This window comes from Camelina sativa, chromosome 12 (genome assembly GCF_000633955.1).
Source record: "Camelina sativa cultivar DH55 chromosome 12, Cs, whole genome shotgun sequence".
NCBI lineage: Eukaryota > Viridiplantae > Streptophyta > Magnoliopsida > Brassicales > Brassicaceae > Camelina > Camelina sativa.
Window position 1 is genome coordinate 23041279 of NC_025696.1, and position 25507 is coordinate 23066785.

At 38.0% G+C, this 25507-nt stretch overlaps 2 protein-coding genes and 1 long non-coding RNA gene across 3 annotated transcripts; 1 reads left to right on the forward strand and 2 right to left on the reverse strand.

Moving 5' to 3' along the window:
• On the reverse strand, positions 483 to 2661 carry LOC104732478. The gene has a single exon (XM_010452029.2). The coding sequence runs from the start codon at positions 2380 to 2382 to the stop codon at positions 691 to 693; it is 1692 nt and encodes a 563-aa protein (XP_010450331.1). The 5' UTR covers positions 2383 to 2661; the 3' UTR covers positions 483 to 690.
• On the reverse strand, positions 4849 to 5956 carry LOC104732479. The gene is made up of 2 exons (XR_758857.2): positions 5832 to 5956; positions 4849 to 5723 (listed from the first exon to the last, which is right to left on the reverse strand). It is a non-coding gene; the product is annotated as an uncharacterized LOC104732479 (long non-coding RNA).
• LOC104733773 (uncharacterized protein At4g04775-like) lies at positions 22589 to 23290 on the forward strand. The gene is made up of 3 exons (XM_010453321.1): positions 22589 to 22741; positions 22860 to 23120; positions 23234 to 23290. The coding sequence occupies exons 1-3, from the start codon at positions 22589 to 22591 to the stop codon at positions 23288 to 23290; spliced, it is 471 nt and encodes a 156-aa protein (XP_010451623.1).

Consider the following 25507-nt stretch of genomic DNA (forward strand, 5'->3'; position numbering starts at 1 on the left):
CAAACATTACCATAAATGTAATGAAGACTTAGCCTGCTCTAGCTGCACAACATTTCAGGTTCACTTATCTCTCTACATCAAAGAAAAGCTCTGTTGATCCTCAAACATGTGACGTCCAGCTGGAGAGGAACAAAACAGGCGAGGCCCAAACAACCAACTGCCCGGGTACCAGCTGCCAGATATATTAGTGTCTATAGGGAACGGTATCGTTGGTTAGGAATGGGACCAACTACTAATGCCCAATAAAGTCACATGGATATACTCATAACCTAACTTTTTAGATGGGTAGTTTTCTTGGTTAAGAGCCTAGTATAGGATAGGTTAGTAGTATCTATTCAAAACCACAATTAGGATATGAGAAAATTACAATCTTATATATAATTTTGTTCCGAATCTCGCGAGAAGAAAAATTCATCAACTCAGCAACTTACAAAAGTAACTCAGTTTAAGACACCGAAGTCTATGCTAGTGACATCTCAAAGAAAAAACGAAGATGTAGAGAGGTACATACTAGTAGTTAAAAAGAAACGTTAAATTAGTTACGGAACATACAAAACTTTTCTACAATTACCAAAGCGGAAACGAGTGGAACAAGATGTCTTTCACGCCATCTATCAACCTACAAACAAACAACCATATCTGATAACAAGTTTTGATAATGCTTACGAGAGAGAGAGAGAGAGAGAGAGATCAGCTTGCTGCTATGTTGCAAGTGCCGATTCCGTCTCTACAGTCATTGGTAAGATCATTGAATGTTTCAATATGCTTCTTCCCTCTCAAGAACACTTCTGTATCAACAGAAGCTCTCATGTAACCGTCAAACTCGACTGGGTTTCCTCCATTAAGCTTCGTTGTCTCTGAATACCATTCGCTACTCTCGTCCCAAAGATCCTTGAACTCATCCAGAAAATGGGGTTTATACTTATCTTTCAAAGGGTTAAAGAAAGATACCTCTGGTTCATCTGTTGCAATATAAAGATTCCTTCCTTGTTCAATTTTGTCCTGAAGGGTAGGTAAGATGGATCTTGGTGAAGTATCCCTTTCAAGATTAGGCCAAACCTCCTTGTTTCTTGCCTTGTCCCCTCGCTCAATGTGAATAGCATCATAATCCCAGTTTAACCTGGAAGCAATCGCAGAGACGATCTCCATCAGTCGTTTAGATTTCCACAATAGATGCCATGGCCTTTGCACAACAGTTTCTGTCTCGCCTTCACAAACTCTGTACCAATAGTTATCTGGTTCTACAGTCCCGAACTTCCTCATGACCAATGTGTCCTTTACATCAACAAGCTTCATCGGTGTGACCCTCAAGTCTTCAACGAGATGAAGGTTTAATCCATTCTTCTTATACCATTTCCCCCAATCTGTCCAAAACTGCACTTGGTCTAACACAGAAGCAGCAGACTCTTTCAGATGCTCAAAATCAAAGTAAAACCTGAAGTCCTTCCCTTCCTCGTTCTGACCAGACAAGGTATAACCCGAAGACAGACAGAGAGTCAAATCCATCACTAATGTCCTATTCAAATACTGTGCTTCCCCTAAAGCACACAAGAAACTCCACAAGAAATGGTTCATACTCTTACACCTATCTCCCCCACCAACGTAAACCAAGTAACGACCTTGTATAAAGGCAGTCTCAGACTCAACCACAGGAAGTGAATCATTAACTGCTTCACCAACCACAGGCAATGAGAAATCATCAACCTTACCCCCAAAATTTTTCTCAAACCCGGGTTTCAAACTCCTCTTCCTCTTCCTAGCATTCACACCTGAATGATACTCACCTATCCCCATCACACTAACACTACAATTCTCAGACTTTTCAATCACAAACCTACGGTAATCCTTATAAAACGCAGCCGTTTTGCCATCTTTAGGCCTATAACGCCAAGCCATATCACAAGAAGTAGCACCTTCCACAGCTGCAGGTTTACCAAACTTATAAAAGTGAATGTCTTTGAACTTGTCTATAGTAGCTTTCATCATCAAGTGAAAAACTTCAGGATCTTTGCAATCAATTGGGATGCTGGTATCACAATCCAGCTGATTCGCATCGGAATCATTCTCAGAAGTCTCGACATCAGCTATGTTGATGAATCCAGCGAACGCGGTTTGGTTCGCCGCCATGAAATCTTCGCCGGTTTTAACAACAGTGTCATCGGATTGAAGAGTAGCGTTTGAATTAGATGTGAGGAAAGTTGTGATTTTGTCAGATGGGTGAAAAAGCGGATCTTCTGGTTCGTATGTTGCAGCGATAATGGTGAAAACCACGACTCCGATGACCAACAAAGAGAAGCCTATGCTTCCGATTAAGTTCACTGCGCTTTGCCCTATATTTTCTGGTCGGAAGCTTCCCCCTCCGGTTCTGGATCTTCCTAACATCTCTTTTTTTTTTTTCTTTTTTCTTTGTCTCTTCTCAGGATCTCTACACGAGTACAATGAATGTCATTCTCAGAGAGACAAGTACCAAGATGCAAGAGTTTTGGTCTTTGTGAAGCGGAGGAATCGAAGAGCTTTCTGCAGTTGTTTCTCTGTAATGTGTTAAAACGACATGCTTACACGTGTGGATGTGGAGCGACTCTACTTGCGTCGTCATCGACCATGGCAAAGGATGAAAGGACATTACTTTAGATCTAACGTTAATACGCTCTTTTTGTCCCTCATGTTCCAAAAATGTTTGCCAGCTACACCAAGTATTGGCTAACACACAGTTATTTGGTTATGAGTTAAACAAATATGAGTTACGTGTACAACACCATAACCATCTAATTCTGATGATTTGTTTGCCGGAATCCAGTGTTGACCGATATTGACCGACATTGACCAATGTTGACCAAAAAATTAATTTTTTTTTTATTTTTAAAAAAAAACAAAAGTTAAAAAACAATTACATAACTTTACTAAAAAATTATATAATAATTTTTTACTACAAAATAATACAACAAATATACATTTTCCTTTTATAAATTCAAAATTTGGTTTTTAATTTTATACCATATCATTTTTTTACCCTATTATATTTTATTATGTAGCATGCTATTAAATATTTTTATATAACAAATATATAAAAAATAATGGTAAATCAAAGGTTAAATATATAGCAAGGTGCAATATACTTTGACAAAAAAAAAACAAACTAGACTCAATTATAAAAAGTCTATGAACATTTTTAAGCCAAAAGATTTTAAGAAAAAATTATATGTCTCATCATTTGATATATTTGTCATATATCATATTATATTTGTTATATAAAAGGAAATTTTTGTATATAACAAAATTTTACTACAAAGTATTATAACAATTATACATTTTCCTTTTGTATATAACAAATATAAATTTCCCTTTTGTATATAATAAATATAATATGGTATAAAATTTAATACTAACTTTTGAATTTACAAAAGGAAAATGTACATATATTATACTATTTTGTAGTAAAATTTTATTATAGTAAAGATATGTAATTATTTTGTTGAATTTTGTTGTTTATGAAAAAAAAAATTGGTCAACGCCGGTCAATATCGGACAACGCCGGTCAATATCGGACAACGCCGGTCAATACCGGTCAACACCGGATTCCGGCAAAGAAAGTATCAGAGTTAAATGGTTATGGTATTGTACACATAAATCATGTTTGTTTATGCATGTCCGTATGTAATGACAATAGTTTGTGTAATTAATAAAACATTTATATTGTATGTATGTGTGGCGATGTGTTAGCATATACTTGACGTAGTTGGCAATTATTTTTCCTTTTTAGCAGTTTTTACACATTTTAAAAAAACAATAATTACTGATTTTAACTATATAATTTTCTTTTACTTAAAATATATTTTTTAATTTTATACCAATAATAAATTAAAAAATTAAATGTTTTTAATAATTACTTTTTGAAACATCAATCTATGTGAAACTAAAGGAGTATAAATTATAACTCTTATGTAATTCGATAGAATATAGATCGTATAGGTAAAATTGGGTGGAGGAGTGATACATGCAGTCTTTGTTTTAATTTAAACTACTTTCCTTCTTTCATTTTTTTCTAATATTCTTTTCTACAATTGCTAAAATAAAATTAACCGCTTCGCTTGAATGATACCAATCAAATCCAGTATGTCTAAATGTAGAAGGTTGAATGTAGCAACTCTGATTTTTTTTTTTGAATGAATGTTATATTCAGGTAAAAAAAAATTCCTTTTTACAAAGAATGCGTCCTTATTTCAAAGAGTCAGAAGAATTTAGTTGTATGGCTGTTGAAACTAGGTCTCGACGCTAGCCAAAGCTGAAGCCCGTCCGCAAACTTAGTCGTATCAGACATCATTGAGAGGAGGATATTTCGAACCAAACGATCAAGAAAGCAGACGAGTTGGACAGCGGAGCTTGGCAAGTCACCATGTCTCCGGCGGTTACGCTCGACCCAAATGGTATGTAATGTTGCTTGTAGGACAAGGAAACAGGTGGTGCCTGGTATCGTGGAGCTGGAGAGCAAAGATAGAAGGTGAGATAGACGAGCAGAGTGTTACTACGAAGGAGCCGACCAGTTAAATCACGCCAAATCCTCAAGGAGTAAGGACACATGAAGAATAAATGGTCCAACGTCTCCACTGGTGCCCGACAAAACACACAAGACGGATCTACACCTGAGTTCCAAGACAACATACGGTCCCCCGTTGTAAGCCGATTACGTGCATTAACTCCGATATTTTCACCTCTATATTTTAAATTTTCTTTTTTTTTTCACTGAAAGGATTATCATTCAAGTTCAAACTTTTACAAACATCTGTACAAAATCTAAAGCTCCAAAAGAACAGAGGAAACTAACCCAAAAGGATAAGGGAAGCAAACAACTGCAAAAGCTAATAAGATTCAACTCTAAAAACTAAGGCAGTCGGGAGAGAAACTTGAAGTAGGCACACCGACGCATGAGTTCTTCATCCGCAGATGAAGAAAGCTCAGAGAACAGACAAACACCAATACACTCAAGAGAGCGAAGGATTAAAGCTGTAGCCAAACAAGATTAACAAGGAAATTGTAGAACAGAGAAGAAGAGCACCAGCTAAAAATGAAGAAACCATCCCCTTCTATACCGCTATATCTTCAATTGAAACTCAACCCAATAACTCCAATGACGTGCTTCAGCCAAGGCTGACAACACGAAGCTATAGCTGCTGAAATGCTCCATTGAAAAAATCATTTAAGGATGCGGGGAGGAAGGGATCTTCACCTACTGGGCGAGGTAACAAGGCCCTGAGAACATTTTCTTCATTGAAAGAATGATAACCTTTTATGTTCTCCCAGCGAAAGGACTTCACACCGAAGCTGAACCAAAGCCAAGAGAAAATCAGATTTAGCTTAACAGTCGGATAAACAAAACACAAACCTTAGAAGTCACTTAACACCACCACAGAGGAAGAACCCGACAACAAAGCAACGTAATCGCAGAACCATATGGGTTTTCAAAGCCAAGCCGTGGAAACAGAAATCTGACTAAGTACAAGCCTTAAACGAAGCAGCACCACCGCAAAGCCGACAGGTTCCAAGAATAAAACTTTTCAAATCCACCTCCACAACAACCGAAAAAACAACAAGACACCACCACTCCCAATCCAACGAGAACAAAGCCAATGAGCCAGATTGTCAAGACAAACAAACCAGATTGGGAACTTGAGACCTCTAAGACTAGATCGAAGAAGCGAGACGGAACCACCGGGGAGTAGATCCGCCTACGAACAACACCAAAACCGCCACAAGCACGAGACAATAAGATTTAGGTTTGAGAAAGCTAGAAAGATATACACACTAGAAACTAGGAAGAGAAACTATTTAAATACAAGGGAGCAGGGCCGACAACGATGATGTGGAAGCCACCAATCGCCGGCCAAACGAAAATTTTTTGACGGCTAGGGCGAACACTCAAGTGAGAATTTTTTTTTTCATTAGGGCGAGCTGTATCAAAAAGTCCCCCTCTTACGATATATGTTTCAGATTTAGGGAGAGTTACTATAATATTACATAAAAGGTTTCTTATTACAAAAGTAGCACACAATTGTTGGTAATTATTAGACTAAATTTTGTACCCTTAGTATCTTTAAAACTAGTATTAGGAAAAAACCGTAATTACGGCTGATGCCATTAGTGGAAAAAAAAGCATTGGAAACTGGGAGTAAGTCTACCGATTCTTTGACGGTACATTTATCTGGTACATCAAGTCGGTAGTTATAGTTTGTATAGTAAGGTGACTAATTCAAGGTGTACGTCATATTTTATTGGTACACTTAGTTGTAGTGTTGGTACACTTATGGGTTAAGGTAGATCAATCCAATTGATATATGATTTTGTTAGATTATGTTGGTAGAGGAATTGCCCTTGATAATCGACTTATGTTTTTAGCCGGTATATGGATAGACGTAAAAGGGTGGGAAGATATTTATGATAGGCTAATGGCCTGTTGCGACAGAGTTATGCGACCGACCTCAATATTTACAGATATTTTTGGTATACTTTGTTTGTTTTTTGAAATAGTTTTCGTAGTGTATTGGTAGACTTCTAGTCTGTGGTAGATTTAGTAGGCATTTTTGACAGTTGTAAAGTCTTACCAGAATAATACGAATTTGTTTGAGCTGGCAAAGATAGTCTAGTGTTGCGATAGACTTATTGGAGAAAGATTTACGACAGTCTAAACACGTTTGCTCTCCTTCCGAATCAATGGTGTCCATGTAATAATGTTTGGAAAAGATTAATCAATCGTGTTCTGTTTGTCGGCCGGAGCAAACGTGTTTTTCGTACTCTGATTCGGAAATCTTTCGTCTGGGTTCATCCATGGAAGAGCAAGATATCTTTTTGGTGTGTGGGAGGTGGATGGTAGACAAAAAGCGATGGTTGTTTGATGTTGATACTAGCAAAGGGTGCAGGATTATAATTGCCGATAAAGAAACAAAGTTTGAAGAGTTTACTGGTATGGTGTTCGATGACTTTGGTTTCTGTGAAGGAACTTCTGGAATAAAGTTGAGCTATATGTTAGATAGATATAAAAAAAAGCGGATGTTATATGCCACCGGTGATTGTGTCGAATTGTCGGCAGTTTCAAAATTTTCTCAAACAGTGCAGAGGTGAACTCGCCCGGCTATGTGTTGAGATTGAAGATAAATCTGGTGAAACCTTGTTCGAGGAAGTTAAACCGAAAACCATAGAACCAACACCCAAGACCTCTGAAGAGGTTGTAGATGATTTCGTAGGCGTGGTAGAGGAAATGGGAAAGAAAGATGAAGATTACGAGAGTCAGAAGGTAGACGGTGAAGATAATGTAGGAAAGGATGTAGATGAAGATGAAGTAGATGACGAGGAGAGCAGTAGATTTGATTACTGTGACGACAACGATGGTGCAAGTTCAGGGGATGAAGACTATAGGGATAAAGACTATCGGCTGTACTCCAACTTTGCCCCGGATGGAGCAGAGGAATCATTGGACGATGGACCTAGGGGGTCTTGTAGAGAGGAAAAGGTGTGTAACAAAGAAACAAATATCCGTACCCGCAAGACTAAATCTGCAACTGATGCAATTGAGAAGGAGGTTCGCAAAATAGAAAACGGAGGTGGTGATATTGCTGTAGAGGATAAGTTAGATAGCAAAGAAACGTTGGTGGCAAGGTTGAGGGTGCTGAGTGTATTAGATAAATATGATTACAATGTTCGATATTCAACGCCCAGTTTGTTAATCATTGAGTGTTGGGTAAAAGGTTGTAAATGGAGAATACGGGCTTCAACCATGGGTGACTCGTCGGTGATGCATATTCGCAAATATTGTCGCGAACATACATGCTCTGTTACGGAACGATATGGTCGTAGCTTGGCTAGGGGTACACCTGAAAGTGGATACGCTGAATTACCTGCATATTTATACAGGCTGAGGTGCTCTAATCCGGGGACCCTTACTAGACTGGTCATTGATGCAGAAGACAAATTTAAGTATGTTTTCATTGCGATTGCTGGATGTATTAAGGGTTTCAGGTATATGCGGAAAGTTGTAGTTGTAGATGGAACCTTTTTGAAAGGTGAATTCAAAGGGACTCTTCTGATAGCGACAACACAAGATGGGAATTTTAATATATTCCCTTTGGCGTATGCCGTTGTTGATACAGAGAATGACAAGTCGTGGAAATAGTTATTTATGCAATTAAGTAGTGTAATTCCTCATGATGAAGAGCTTGCACTAATATCTGACCGGCATAAATCTATTGGTAACGCTATCGGTAAAGTGTACCTCCGGACAAGTCGTGGAATCTGCACTTATCATCTTCACAAGAATATTATTCAGAGATTTAGTGGGAGCGAAACATTCCGGCTGGTAAAAAAAGCAGCTGCAGCGTACCATGTATTTGATTTCGAAGAAATCTTCCAGCAAATTCAAGAAGCAAATCCGCAACTGCATGCGCACTTTCCTGGTGATAGGTACAACTTTACCACGAGCAACAATGCAGAATCGCTAAACAAAGTATTGAATCATGCGAGAGCCTATCCCATTGTAGAGTTATTAGAAGCGGTTTGAAATATGTTAACACGTTGGTTTGCTACAAAGAGAAAACAAGCTGGCGCAATGCCAACTTTACTCACCAAAGGAGTGGAGAACCTGTTACAGGTATGAGATTTATTAACATATCCATCGATATATGTCAACCCAAGGAGTGGAAAATGGTAGTGGATATGTTGTGTTGCTTTGGTTATATGAACTTACGCTTTCATTTACTCATAGACACATATTGAACATTCAAGGCGTCTAAAGGTTCAAGAAATTGATGAAGATCGATTTCAAGTAAGTAGTGGTACCTCTATGCATGTTGTCAATCTGAGGTATAAGAGGTGTTCATGTAGGCGTTTTGATCTAGAGAGGATGTCATGCGTACATGCTATCGCAGCCGAATAAACGGCCAACCAATCAGTTATAATCCAGTTCCATCCATACTTCCTCAGAGACAGCTTCTACAGTGGTTATGCGGACTCGATAATGCCGATAGATACATCCTACATCGTTCCTACTGATGTTACACCGTCCAGATGTAAACCGCCTTTTGTTAGGAATCCTCCAGGAAGGCCAAAGATGTCGAGGATGAAGTCTTTTGTCGAGGTTGCGTTGGAGACGAAGCGGCCCCGTAAACAACATGCTTGTTCTCAGTGTCAACAGGTTGGCCACAACCGTACAACATGTCCAGCTAATACGTAGTGCAGGGGCGACAATAGACGTGTTCTCTTTATATGGTGTGCACTTCACATTTGGTCCGCAACAATAGTAGTACTATATTAACGTTTTTGGTGAGAGGAGGTCCTTATCATCGGTTATTAAATGTTGTTTGTATTTTTTTTCCATGGCGTGTGAGGATAATACTCGTTTTTCCTAAGTGCCACCATCGCTTTTTGTAACATGTTTACGATGGACCTTTTTAATTTGTAAGCCCACCGTTTTGTTTGACTATAATTGTTGGAGAAATTGGTCCCGGCTGCCCTAGTTGGGCCTATTACTCGTGTGGACTTTTTAGATATGTCAAGCAAACAGTTTTATGTTTGAATAAGATATTTACAAAGGCGAAAATATATCTGTTTGCGTATTTTATGTGGTCCTTTAGAGAGGTCATAATGCGATGGAAGGATAGTTTTGCAAATGGTTTAACCACATTCACTGTACATGTCAACGGACCAAAGAACTATGTTACTTTTACCGTTTTTTTTATGTACGGTTTATAGGTACGTAAATCGTAGATAATTATTGTTGTGTACATACATATACAATGTTGTATTAATTTTTATATTTTGTTGACAAAATATAACCATATATTATCCAGAATCAGCGTATCATTCGGTTCATTCAGAAGTACAAACACACCGGAAAAAAAAATAAATAGTTAATAAATTGCATAGATCTGTGATGGTTCTTTCAATATTCTAAACTCCCTGAGCTCTCCCTTTCGCCAATCTAGTTCCTTTCTTCTTAAGGTCCTGCATTCAGATCTGAGGTAACGTCCAACGAATTCAGATCTGAGGTAAATATAGAAAGTGTATTAACGTATTTGACAGTAACAACATATACAACTAGATATTTTTATAGGAAAACAAACAGCTTACATCGCCTTGTGATGTTCCATTCCTACGAATTCTGGTTTTATATAGATTTTTGAAGAGGCAGCTGTGTTGACGAGACATGGTGGTGCACCTACAGAACATTTAGAAAATTAGATATATATGGTTTTACAAGGCTATTTTCCTTATTTGATCTATCAAATCGAACGTACCTTCGTAGCTTCCAACCTTCCAGAACCGCAAAATACAAAAGACGGGTTCGGATGTAAAAGTAAGATGACACCCGTTTGCTTCCAAGCATTTATGAAGCGAGCAACATAGTCATCTATGGCACGACACTTTAAGGTTTCATTCCTACGATTTTCTCATGTTAATATAGATCGGGAATAGGAAAAAACTTTAAATGAAAATGTATTCAAAAGGTAGCACAAATCTCCTTTACCTCCCATTCAGTAGGGTGAGGACAACTTCATTGGCCGCATTTGCCCTCTCGAGCAATCTTTTGTCTTCCACTCTAACTACACACCCACAAACATCTGATTCGGGGAAGACACATACTCTAAACGTTACAACCTATGTACTTTGATATGAAATTGTCTACTAACCTAATTATTTAGTATCAGGGCTAAAAAACTAGTAATGTGCACACATATATCATTCAGTTAAATCAAACATTTTTTAACATTGTTCCAACAATTTGTGTAATGAAAAAATTGAAGATAAGCGTACCGAATGATATGAGATGGGTAATTCTCCCTCAAGATATATCACCCAAATCCTCGAAACGGAAGTTGAGTTTCTGATTTACCGATTGGAGCAGATCCATCGTCGATTCATCAGTAAATTTGATTTGGAAAGGATGATGTGTGTTCCTCTCCCTAAGTGTTGGCTGGATGATCTTGAAATTCCTAATATCATTCCAATCACCATCATAGATATACTTCCTCAAATTCTTGTAGGTCCCTCGTAAAAACGCCACCTCGATTGTCTCACCATATAAATTGCATATCAATCCTGTATAAGACCACTGGTAGATTAACAACTTCGTGCAAATATTTTACAAAGTAAACTTGACTAACCCGTTTATCAGCAAGGAGCAGAACCCGCTTTTGAAAGAACTCAGTAACAAACCACGAATGCAAGATCTTCACTTGGATACACCAATTTGTTCTTCCTGGTTTAAGATCAGCGATGGCATCAACTCTAAATTCCATGGTTTTCTCTGATAATTTCCTGTTATTTGTTTCTACCCTGGGTTTGGAAAGGAGACAGGGAGATGTTATTTAAATAAAACAAAGCGACACCACTGGTAGTTGCGACTTACTAGCGACTCCCTCTCTCTCCTTCTCTAATAAGCGCGACTCTTCGCTTTCTTTGGTTTTCTTCGGGTGTATATTTCAAATTTTCTTAATTACGGTTTGATCGATGGGGTTACGTATGTTATATTACATCAATAACGTTATGTACTTACATGTAACATGGTATTGGAGACGTTATTATATTGTAAATGCAATATAACACTCATTGCAAATGTTATGGCAATGACCACCTTGTTGGGCATATTTTTTTGTTGTTGTAGTCCTATTTCCTCTTGTAATTTATTTTTCCTGTATCTTTTATACCCAACTTGTGTTAGAGGGTATGTCTCCATTATGTACTGTATTCTGTATAAGTACACATACACTCACAAGTAACAATATTGTGTACGTTCAGTCATACTTTAGTTCGTAGTGTACGTACAGACAACTCATTTACGTTGTGTACGTGGTATTATTTTATTATCTTGTTGATGTATGCCTTTTTCCCCTTCTACTTTCTTAATTACGTTATGGCGCCCAACCACTTTGAAATTAGACTTATCTTAGTCACAATTTGGTTCAAGCAAACTAATCACAAACGACTTTACCAAGCGAATGCACAGTTGTACCAAAACTATACATTAGTCATACCAAACGTAAACACCTATGTACCCAAGCACACTTTGTTGTACATACACAATAGGCAGATTTACCAATTGTGTATAGTTGTTATGCAAAAGAGAACAGAAAAAAAAAAGGATACAACATTAGGTAGTACATGATTCAAAATTACTAGATGAGAAAACCATGGAAACAAAAGGCCAGATTCAGTGCGCGTACACACGTTGACGAAGATATAAGTACTGCGTTGTTAACACAATACCTTTAGATGGAACGTTTAGGGTGAAACATCTAAGGAGATTGTACAGCTAAAGGATCTCAGATATAGCTTTCACCAACCACCAAAGACCGCAATTTGTGCACACCATGTCATAATCTAGATAGTTGAGAGAGTAGAAACCATGCTCCAATAAACACAAGCCATCACATTCCGGATAAGGGATCAAGGGAGCAATAGGATAGATGAATGAATCCCTGTATATGTGTTTAGTCGCACCGTCTGATATCTACCCAACAACATGAACAACCCCTTGCCCATAAGCCTTGCTTCAGATGAATTCAGTCGGTAGTGATGTGCATGAAACATGTAAAGAAAATGTCCCGCCATCTAACATAGAGAAAACCCACATGCTAGTGTGACATTATCTTCTGCGGGAACGTTACGATTTAGAAGTGCAATACCTCGCTTTATGTCTCTTTCCTCGGCAACAACCCGGAGACCTTCGTAATAGATTGCCTTTTGTTCCCAGCTTCGAGGCATTTTTTGAAGATACGCCAGTGCATCCCTTCCTCTTAGACTCTACCATTTCGGTGATGTAATTTTTGGAACCAAGAAGGATGGCAAGTAATGTTGGAGATGTTAGCATTCTTCACAACTTGGGGCGTAAGCACTGTTTTCACTCCTCGAGGTCCTGCCTTGAATATTGGAGAAAGGTACTTCAAACCATCAACTGCGAGAAACCCGACGATGATAACTAACATCTCATCTGGTAGATGTGGCAATTTTTGAGACGCAGACGCCATCTTTATGAGATTTTCAGTAGGAACAACTCCTTGTAAAAAAGGGTGTGTTGGAAGAACTAGAAGTTCCGGTTGTACTCAGTGGGAGTGGTAGAGTTTTTAATATAATTTATAGAAGGCTAACGAGATACTTATTTAGCTAACCCCCTAGCCGTTTATTGTTGTAATGTGACGAGACATACGTCATTTACGACTAAGTTTAATTACAACTCGCTGAGATATAAATCACATCTACGTTTATGTTAACACGACTTTTGGGTGTATGAGTTGTCACATCGTCTAACCTACTGCTGTCATGTCTATCCCTACGTATAGCGGAGCGGAATTTAAACAAGATAATTGTCCATGTGAAATCCGTTATTAGGGTGGCACCACGTATATACTAATGCGAAATTGCCTTACAATCTACTGTACGTACACTCAACTTACAAACTCTTGGACGTACACTGCCGTAAATTATAAACTCTTGTACGTACACTCAACTTACATAATATTATTTGTACGTACAAGATGGAACGTTTAGGGCAAAACATCTAAGGAGATAATATAACTAAAGGATCTCGGATATAGCTTTCGCCAACCACCAAAGGCCACAATTTGTGCAGACAATGTCATAATCTTGATAGTTGAGAGAGTGGAAACCATGCTCCAATAAACACATACGAGCACATTCCAGAGAAGGGATCAAGGGAGCAATAGGATATGCGAATGACTCCATGTACGTGTTCGAAACACCGTCTGATATCTACCCAAAAACATGAACAACGCCTTGCCCATAAGCCTTGCTCGTTCCGATTTAAGTGGGTAGTAATGTGCATCAAAAATGTCAAGAAAATGAATAGCCATGTCGCAATTCCCCTCTAACATAGAAAAAAACCCACATGCTAGAGTCGATAAAGCTTCTGCGGGAACGTTACGAGTTAGAAGTGCGATACCTTGCTTAATGTCTTTCGCCTCGGCAACAACCCGGAGACCTTCGTAATGAATTGCCATTTTGTTGCCAGCATCTAGGTATTTTACGAAGATACGCCTATGGATCCCTTCATTTTGGACTCTACCATTTAGGTTATGTGGTGTTTGGAACTTCGTAGGATGCCAGCATATGTTACAGATTTTAGCATCCTTCAAAACTTCTGGGGTAAGCGCCGTTTTTACTCCTCGAGGACCTGCCTTCAATATTGGAGCGAGGTACTCCAAACCATCAACTGAGAGAAAGCCGAGGATTTTTCATCAACATTTCATCTGGTATATCAGGCGTTTTTTGAGTTGCAGACGGCATTTTCAATTGATTTTTCTATGTGTTGCAACTTGTGGAGGTCAACACCTACATAAAAAAATAAATGTGTACGTAGTAAGTGGGAGTTACAGTTTTTTTTTTCATTATCATATATATAATGCTAACGACAAACATATTTAGTTAACATTGTCGTCATTTACTACAAATGTGACCAGATTCCGTAACTTATTAATGATTACAAACATATCATATTAAACTTTAGTCAACAAAACACATCGATGAGATATAAATCACATCCCTCTACTTTATTGTAAACATCTCATCTACGTCATCCTATATATGACTTTTGGGGCATCAGTTGCATCAGTTGTCGCATCGCAGTTGCCAACTGGTGTCATGTATGCCACTACGTTAAGCTGAGCGGTTATTGAATAATTTATAAAGCATTTCAAATCCGTAATAAGGTTTTCACACGTATATACTAATAGGAAAGGGGGGATTTTCCCTTGTCTCCTCCACAACATTGCCATTAGGACCTCCAAATGCTGGTTTTGTAGAGGGAAATTTTTGTTACTCAACCATCAGCACAATTCGTGGAAATTAAATTGTTTTAAAACTCAATACTCACATTAGTCCGAACCAAACAGGTTTTCTCCCTTAGTGTTAGGAAAAAACCGTTTGCTGACCACGTTTTGCGTGACGATGATATATTCACTTGAATTCACCACAGGTTGTGGTCCAGAAGTTTGGATAACAAACTCTAAGGCGGTAGAACTGTGTCCAACTACTCCGGTAAATTGTGATGACGGCACACAAACATATTCTGCTTTAGAACACCCTTCCATTGATTCAATGCATCCATCCGGACCGTTGCTCTAATCTAATGGCCGCGTATACGTCGTTTACTATGTAAACATCGCAACGGTTTATGATGTCTAAATGTAAACATGCCTAAAATATTAAGGGCCCATTATGATGCCCAAAACTATACTCAATCCCTATGTTAGTGGATGTCGAAAAATAAAATAATTAGTGGTTTGATGTTACCTCGCGATCTTTTCATGCAGCTATATCAAGTATCATTATTATCCATCCATATATTCCCCAACCACGTCAACAAGTGAGTTTTATTTAAGTTTGCATTCCTATGTGCACATAATTCTTTCATTACATTCTCATTACAAAGATGACCAACCCTACAAGTGTCATTTCTTAGGTTAGGGTTAGCTTATGCGTGAGTTACAGCTAATATTTAGCTAATTCGTATATATCGCATTTGAAATCCGAATACATGAGATTGACACGTATTTCGCACTACTCAATTGTTTAAATAATTTTAAACCAGAAGGAGTGGATCAGAGTACATATACCAAATCCTGTTCTCTGTAACAGCAATTTAATAAACGAGTAAGTCATAACGGAAGTGTAATGTTATGTATACAAAAGGCCTCCCGTAACGCAAACGCAAACTTAGAGAATTCGAGATCCAATTACATATTTCCTGGACTGGATAGAGTCAACGGTGTTGGTACATATGCATAAATGTTAATTATATGTGTACACATAAATGTTAAGACATAGTGAAGGCAACATGAGTGTGTGAAAAACAGTACGCATCATCCACAAAACAACAGAGATCCTTAACCCCATCCGTAATATTGGACTGTACTGCCCTACCGCCGCAATCGACGTCGACTTTGAATTCCCACTCTAGTTTATCATTTCGAGTCCATCTTCGGGGTATGACGGTTATAATGGCGCCTTCACTTCCAGACATCCAGTATATTAGGCAAAAGAGTAGAACTCTTAGCATAAATTGGACAACCATAACGTGATATGTGGTGGTATAAAAGAGAAAATATATCGGTAGAAGCAAACTATTGTAATGGGTTCACATCGTAGTAACAGTATCTACTGTGTCAACCGATAAGACATTTCTAAGACTATGTCGTATTAACGTGTTTCTATTCAGAGGTTACAACTCCATATACTGAATCGGGGGTGATTATGTAAACTGTCAACATGATTAAGTATGGGGAAATATTTATCGTTTTAATGTAATAATTTTTAAACAAAGACGAAACCTAAAACGACGTCATATAGAAACTGCCGTAAATTGCCATAATTTCCACTCAACTCCCCAACCACCTTCTACATCGGGTGTTTTAATAGTGGACAGGCAGTAGTTTCTGTTTATTTGTTTGTCCACATTTTGAAATTTCTTTAGTTAACTACAAGAAAATGGCGTCTTTGAGGTGTAACAGTCCTAATCTGCCAGACGAGATATTGATAAAAATAGCCCGGCATCTCGTAGTTAATGGGTTGTCTTACCTTGCTCCATTATTAAAGGTTGGTCGTCGAGGAGTGAAAACGGTGCTCGCCCCCAAAGTTCTGAAGGATGCCAACATTTACCACATCTGTTGGCATCCTTCTTCATTCCAAACGCCACAGAAGCCAAATGGTGAAAGCCAAGAAGAAGGGATTCACAGGCATATTTTTCAAAGATGTTTAGACGCTGGGAACATAATATTAATCTACAACAAGGGGTACGGGTCTTTGCCGAGGACCAAGACATTCAGCGAGGTATCACACTACTAAAAAAAACGTTCTCGAAGAAGCCGATGCCAAACTAGCATGTGGGATTTTAACTATGTTATATGGGGACGAGCAGATGGCGGTTCATTTTCTTCACCAATTTGATGCACATCACTATCCACTCCAATCAGAGGGAGTACGGCTTACGAGGAAGTTCTGTTCCAACGGTTGTGTACATTTAAGACGGCGCATAAAAACACGTACACAGATTCACTAGTATATCCCTCCAATTCATTGCTCTGTTTCCCGGACTGTGCCATGAGTAGTTGTTTGAAATCGGGCAGATTATCGACCAACATACGTGATTATGACATTTTCTTGTAAATTGCGGAGTGTGGTGGGTGGCCAAATCTATATGTGAAATCCTTTAGGTGTATTGTCGGTTCCCTTCTATGTTGCGATTTAATTCCACGTATGGTACAATTACTATGTAATGAAGATGTTAATTAACGTGTCGTTCATCAACTCTGTTTTAGTAAACCTTGCTCGATTTACTAAGTATCCATAATTACAAGCACCCTAGCAAAACCCGTTGGAAAACAGGTTTACATTATACGTTACGTGTTATCCTTAATCATAACGAGTTATTGTCAAAATCCCGGTTGTAAGCTGGGTTTGAAGACTACAAATTAGTAAACTCGTTTAGATTTGAAAGAAAAACAATTACCACGTACTGTGACTTACGTTACTTTGATTATTTAACTTTGGTTTTGTGTCAAAACCCCTCCGTGAGGTTTTTTCGGCAATATAACCAAGAGGTCTACCCAACAAACGAGAAAGTCCAACACAATATAGTCTATCCCCGTATAGATGACGTGTATTTTGTTTCACCGGTTTAAACACACATAACTATCACACAAACGACGCCGTTTGTTTCTCTTGGAAAACGGCACAAGCTGGAAAATTTCATGTTGTTTTACACTGCAAAAACAACACAAAACCCAATTTTCTATAAGCCAAACCGAATAAAATATTATATCTTATAAAAGAAATCAAAATTAGGGTTCATTAAATCGATTTGGGGGAAACAGAGAGAGCCGCTGCCATTAGCCCTGGGCATAATAACCGAATCCGAAACCCGAACCCAAACCCGAACCCGACCCGAAGTGAGCAGTTCGGTTCGGGTTCGGATAGGGTAAAATACCCGATCGGATTTGATATTTCATAAGATCGGATACCCGATCGGGTTTGGGTAATACCCGATACCCGAACCACATCCGAAGATACCCGAACATAATGTAAAACCTATTAACCCAATCCCTAATTCCCTTTTCATTTCTTTGTGTTTCTCCGACATAAGAACTTGTTATAGCCTGTTCGACTACCAAGCTTTAAAATCGAGGTTACTTTTTTGCTTTTACCCAATAAAATCAGATATTAATCTCATTTGTTCAAGCTGGAAACCCTAAATCGAATAGCATCCTCCCCTCCATCTGCGAATTCTCGAAGAAAATCACAGGTTTGTTCTTTAATTTGAAACTCATCTTCCTTTGATTTTTTTATCGTCTTCTGCAATCACAGTCCGATACTTGTTTAGAGTCTGATACTTGTTTAGAGTCTGATATCTTTGATGTTGTTTAGAGTCCGATGTTGTTTAGAGTCTGATACTTGTTTAGAGTCTGNTTAGGGTTCATTAAATCGATTTGGGGGAAACAGAGAGAGCCGCTGCCATTAGCCCTGGGCATAATAACCGAATCCGAAACCCGAACCCAAACCCGAACCCGACCCGAAGTGAGCAGTTCGGTTCGGGTTCGGATAGGGTAAAATACCCGATCGGATTTGATATTTCATAAGATCGGATACCCGATCGGGTTTGGGTAATACCCGATACCCGAACCACATCCGAAGATACCCGAACATAATGTAAAACCTATTAACCCAATCCCTAATTCCCTTTTCATTTCTTTGTGTTTCTCCGACATAAGAACTTGTTATAGCCTGTTCGACTACCAAGCTTTAAAATCAAGGTTACTTTTTTGCTTTTACCCAATAAAATCAGATATTAATCTCATTTGTTCAAGCTGGAAACCCTAAATCGAATAGCATCCTCCCCTCCATCTGCGAATTCTCGAAGAAAATCACAGGTTTGTTCTTTAATTTGAAACTCATCTTCCTTTGATTTTTTTATCGTCTTCTGCAATCACAGTCCGATCCTTGTTTAGAGTCTGATACTTGTTTAGAGTATGATATCTTTGATGTTGTTTAGAGTCCGATGTTGTTTAGAGTCTGATACTTGTTTAGAGTCTAATATCTTTGATCGTCTTTGATGTTGTTTAGAGTCCGATATGGTCGTCTGCAACTATATTTGATTTGAACGTCTTCTGCAACTCTATATGGTTTGTATATGGTGTTTGTTATGCAAATTGATTTGTAAGCGTATAATAGTTCTTGATCGTTTAGAGTCTTAGTTTGATTCGTATATGGTTTTAAGTTAAAACCATCTGATTTCTCTTAGTCTCTGACTTTGCTTTCTCTGTTTATATGATTTGTCTTTGAGTCTGCTTTGATGTTACTTTGATGTTGTATGTTTGAAACTGCTTTGATGTTGCTTTGATGTTGCTTTGTTTCTCTGTTTATATGATTTGTATGGGCCTTATATGATTTGAGTCTCTGACTTTGCTATCTCTATTAATATGATATGCAGATGGGTTCGTCAAACCCAGTGAACGAAGTTTATACCGATGATGATTTAAATGAAGAAGAAGAAATGATGACACCGAGACCAAGAGCAAGAGGAAAAAGGAAACAAACTCAGGGAAGTGGATCTGGTGGTGGCACTACTGCTGAGCAAAACAAGACACCAAGGACACTAGCACCAAGGTCTGGTGTATGGACCCATTTCACAAGATTAGCAGGCAGCCATAACAGGTGTAAGTGTAACTATTGTGGAAAGGAATTAGGATGTGCAACAAAATCAGGGACCAAGAACTTGTGGAACCATCTCAAAATATGTAAGGCCTACAAGGCATGGGAAGAAGGTCAAGATGCTACAGGAGGACAACAGGTGATTAATAAGGAAGGAAATCTCCAGTATGCAAAGGTCCCTGAGCATGTTTTCAGAGAAGCACTTAATCAAATGTTGGTGATAGGAGAGTTGCCATTGTCTTTTGTAGAAGGAGTGGCATTAAAATTTTTTTGCGATAAGGTTAGTCACTTAGTCTTTTCTTATGTGCATGATTTAATACATGTTTCTTATACGATTGATCTAATCAATCTTATCTATTTGTTACGGCTTTAATCAGTCTTTTCTTATATGTAATTCATTTAGGTTAATCTCTATAAACCACATTCAAGAAGGACAGCAACAAGAGACATTGTGAAAATGTATGTGGAGAGGAAGGCTTCTCTTAGGCAATGGTTTTTGGCTAATAAGCAAAGAGTCTCACTGACCACTGATATTTGGGTTTCTTCGGTAACATGTACTTTTTTTAAAACTAAAATTCTGATCTTAGCTTTTTATTCTTAATGACCGATACTTACTGTTATTTTTTTCTTATAGGTGAAAGTTACATGGCTATCACAGCACACTACATTGACAAACAATGGCGATTGAAGAAGCTAATCATTGGATTTAAGAAAGTGGTAAATCACAAAGGTACGACGATTGCAAACACACTTCTAGAATGTCTTGCTGAATGGGGATAGAGAAGGTGTTCAGTGTCATTGTTGACAATGCAACTGCTAATAGCAATGCTCTGAGTCAGTTTCAATCCAGCTTCTCTGAGATAGCACATGATTCTTTGGTTATGGATGGAGATTTCATGCATCTTAGGTGCGCTGGTCATATTATAAACCTGATAGTGAAGGATGGATTGACTGAAATCGATTCTAGTGTGGCTGCAGTACGTAATGGTATCTCCTATGTCAGGTCAGGACCAAATAGAAGAAAGGCGTTTCAGCAAAGAGTTGAAAATGGTAAGTTCTCAAAGGGTAGTATGCCACTAGATGTTTGCACAAGGTGGAATTCTACGTATTTGATGCTGACAAGGGCGATGAAGTTTAAAGGAGCATTTGATAAAATGGAGTTTGAGGATAAGCTTTACAATGATCACTTCTTGGAGTATGTTGATGGCGAAAAAAGGATTGGACCTCCTTTGAGTCAAGATTGGCGTAAAATTGAGAGGTTAATTAAGTTTCTTAATGTTATCTATAAGGCTACATTGGTAGTATCCGCCTCCACTACTATGAATGCACATCAGTGTTATGGCGAGATAGTTAACATTGCTGTGAAGCTTCAGTTACTTTGTGCTAGTGGGGATAGCCAAGTGAAGTTAAATGCTGAGAAAATGTTTCAGAAATTTGATAAGTATTGGGGTGGGTTGAAGAACATTAACAAGATGTTGATTATTGTTAGTGTTATGGATCCCAGAAAGAAGATGCAGTTTGCAAATTTGTGTTTTGAGGAGTTGTATGGGGTAGAGACTGTAGAAGCTAAGGCAATGAAGGATTCAGTTAAGGCTATAATGCGTGATATGTATAAAGAGTATAGTGAAAGATATGCTCAAGCAACAGCATCAATGGAACAAACTCAGTCTCACTGCTCATCTCAGAGTGTTCGAGAGAGACATCAAGACATAAGTGACTCGATCGATGATGAATTTGATGGTTACAACCCGATGGAGCAGAAGTATGATACATTGCTCAGAACTATTGGAGTTAGAGATACTAATGAACTAGATACATATCTGAGAGAAGAGGTAGAGAATCCAGATTTGATGATGGGAGTTGAGTATGATGTACTCTCTTGGTGGAAAGTCAATAGTGCAAGGTACCCTGTTTTATCTCAGATGGCTAAAGATTTATTTGCAATGCAAGTGTCATCTGTTGCTTATGAAAGTGCTTTTAGCACTAGTGGAAGGATAATAGATCTCTATAGAAGTTGTCTTACACACTACATGGTGGAGGTTCTGATGTGTACTGAACAGTGGTTAAAACAAGACATAAAGTTTGAAGAAAAGGTGCTTACAAATGCTCAAATTCTTGCAGAAGTTGAGTTTGAAGATGAGCTTCAAAGAGGTCACTTTTCTTATCTCTTTATGCCATGTTAATTACTTACTTACAACATAGAGTTTCTAATGTTTGTTAGTTTATTTTCAGAGTTTGAATCTGAAGAAGAAGGCTCTTGAGCATGTTACATGGCAGAAGAAGAAGAATTATTAGAAGACTGGTCTACTTGTTTTATCTACTTGTTTCTCTCTTTTAAACTTTATCTACTTGTTTCTCTCTATTGTACTTAAGAATTCAGACTTGCATTCTCTTTGAATCTCTAAACTCTTTAAGACTTTCAACTTTGAGTTTCAATCTTTATGTTATTCTACTTTAATTTCTAATCATTCTCATAGGTTTTTGATATTTAAGTTATATGTTGATTCGGGTATATTGGTATGTGTTCGGGTTTTTTGTACTTATTTCGGGTATTTTTATCAATTTTGGATAAAAATACTCGAAATCCATCGGGTATCCGAAATTCACTTTGGATTTCGGGTGTATCCGAAATTACCCGAACCCGGTCGGATAAAACCCGAACCCGACCCGATTCTATAAAATACCCGATCGGATCCTATTTTCATATATCCGAAGATCCGAAAATCTGAAGTTCCGAACCCGATCTGGTTCGGGTACCGGAACGCCCAGGGCTAGCTGCCATAGATGCTGGAGTAGATTGAGGAGTTGGAAATTCGGTTAATAGTTGAACGTTCCTCTTTTTTAATTTTCTCTCCTTTATTTTACGTTCTCTGTTTCGTTCTTAATGTCTGCTTTGACAAACACGAGTCCAGTTAAGTATGACGATACGGAGTATGGGATCCCGGCTGTTTGTTACTGTGGTGAAAGGCCAAAGCTACAACCTTCTTTTACAAGGACAAACCCAGGGAGTCTCTACTACACATGTCGAAATAGAGAGGTCAGTGACGTCCAAATTTGGTTTAAATGTTTAAACTGGGTCACTTATTGTGATCCTGAGGTTGAATACATCAGATTTATTTTCATAACTTGAGGTTATTATTAAAAAAAATTTGCAGGATGGGGACTATCATATTTTTAAATGGTGGGATGAAGCTATGATGGAGGAACTTAAATCAGTGAAGGAAGATATTCTAAAGTTGACTTGTTTGAATCAAATGCGTGAAGCGCTTCAGGACCAAAAAGAGGAGATTGCTAATATCTTAAATATGCACAAAGAAAATCAGATGGAGTTGGGAAGGCTGAAGGCGTTGATTGCAAACAAGAGTGATGGATTAACTATGGAGTTAAAACTGACGAATGTGTTTGTTGCGACTTTGGTTATGCTAGCAATAATGACCTATTTTTCAAGTATATTTAAAGTTTCATTAGTAGTACTTTGGGTTGTGGTTTTATTGTTTAACAATAAGTTGCACAATTATGTGGGTGTTAGTTTATTATATTTGGTTTAGTCACATCTGTTTACGTCTCAAAAACAATGACTGTTTGAAACGTTGTCGTGTTATTATTACTGACCAAACCCATGAATTAAACATAAACATTTGTACACAAATTAACACATACGCTTAACATTAAAGGTTGCCAGTATTAGGAAGATGCTTAATTAAAAAAAAAATTAAAAATTAACCATGCCTAAAACACACAACATTTTTCATCAAATTTATACTATCCACATAAGATAGATTGTTGGTAGGTAGGTAAGGTAGATAACATAAAATGTTCAGAGACGTGGTTTAAAAATTTGAAATGTACGCAACATTCACAAATGGAAACATAAGCTACGATTCTTCTTCAGTCCGCGCGCGGTGGACCAAGTATTCCAACCGGAGTTTAAAATCTTTAGCCTCAGGGAACCACGGGTCAAATATCACTTTTGAGACACCCGGTTGACTAACCACTTCCATCCCTCCTGCTGTGCGGAAAAATAATGAAAAAGTGTAACCAAAATTATTTTTCTGTAGAACTCCTATAGTTAAAAGGTGTTTTAATTGTTTTAAATACGTTTATGTAATATGTACCTCCATCCTCAAACTTCTCCCTCCAAAATCGCAAGACTACCACTGGTTTGCCTGAGGATAGCCAAAAATTGCGGACAAAATCATCGGCCATTTCATCATAAGCTACACATTGCAAGTGATGACCCCTACGCACAAAGACATCTACATTAATAGCCCATTATAACTTAAAAGTGTGTGAAAAGTAATAATCGCAATAAACGAGTCACTCAAGATTTGTCAATGAAAACCGTATCAACCGGGTTTTTTCGGCAAACCGTGGAGCAGTTGGATCGTCAACGAATATGGTTGGTTCGACGTTAGAAACTTCCCCCATCGTGTCTATGATGTCATGTCATTAGAATGATGGTACTGGCTATGATAATAGAAAAGAGAACAACAGAATGCAACGTTACCTAAGCAGCAGTTATTGGTGAAAAGAGACCATCGTTCGTAAATTGTGTTGAATTCAATGTAGTCGATGTAGTGATTGGTCGACAAGCAACAAATGTTTTCCACAACCGTGTCAGCAGTGAAGTTGATCCGAAAGTTGGACACCACGACCTTCACCGCGGATGTGTCGTTAGTGATGACGAAATTTGAGAAGGTTTTCCACAAACCCTCCTCAATCCCCCTACAGAACTGGAGCAACAGGTCCTCGCTGATTGTTGTATGCATCTTCTCCCCCTATGGTGCGGGAAAAAGTTCAACTATGATGTATGAATCATTTTGATATTAAGTGCATATAATATGATGATGAGAGTCACTTACGAAAACATTTGAAACAACCATTTCAAAGGTGGAGATGTTCGCTTCTCTCTTTATCCACTCCCAGATAGTCTTAACAGACACCTTCCAATCAGAACGCCAAGTATGGAGATCAAATAGCCTGTCGAAATGACCATAACTTTGTTGCACTTATGTTTTGAGGGTCATATTTGGTTTAGAGAGACGAATGAATACTTCACCGGGTGAGTATTTGTCTTCTTATATAAGCAGCGAACAAAGACAAATGGATTATCCATATTGTGGCTTTTCAAAACGTCGTGACTGCACTCCATACAAATACCTTGTATTTAGTTAATTAAACGGTGTAACTGCCGGTTTAGCGAAGAAGATACATCGCATGTACTAGTTAATTATGACCCTAGATTCCACGTAATATATCCTCGAATAATAGATTGGTAATTTTCACTAACCAATCCACTCTAAAATTTTAACAAACATCAACGAAAAGTGAATGATGGTTTATTAGTTCTGCCACCTCACTAATAAAGGTTGATATAAACTGTAAATGTACCAATTACTAAGTAGTAATGTATCAGTTGAATAAAAATATTAAAGAAAATCCCAACCGTTGCACTGTTTAAAAAAACTATTATAAATTATTAAGTAGTAAAGCTAAATCTTCGTTTCTGGTAGGAGACGGAAAACTGAGGCCTTAGTTTTGACGGCGCATTTGGATGTCCGATAAGTTGTTTCCATCCCGACTATTTGAATTAAGGTGTTTAGATCTGGGATAAGTTCTACAAGAGGAATGAGAATAGAAGTCCGCGTCAGAAAATTTAAGGAAGAATAGATTACGAAGGTCGGGTGAAATCTGAAAAACGGTGACTAGTTTCGCTTCCTCTTCCATCACTGGTGTTGACTAAGAAGGTAAGTGTTTCTCTAGACTTCCCCTTTTCATTGGAAGAGAGAATGGTCCCCAAATT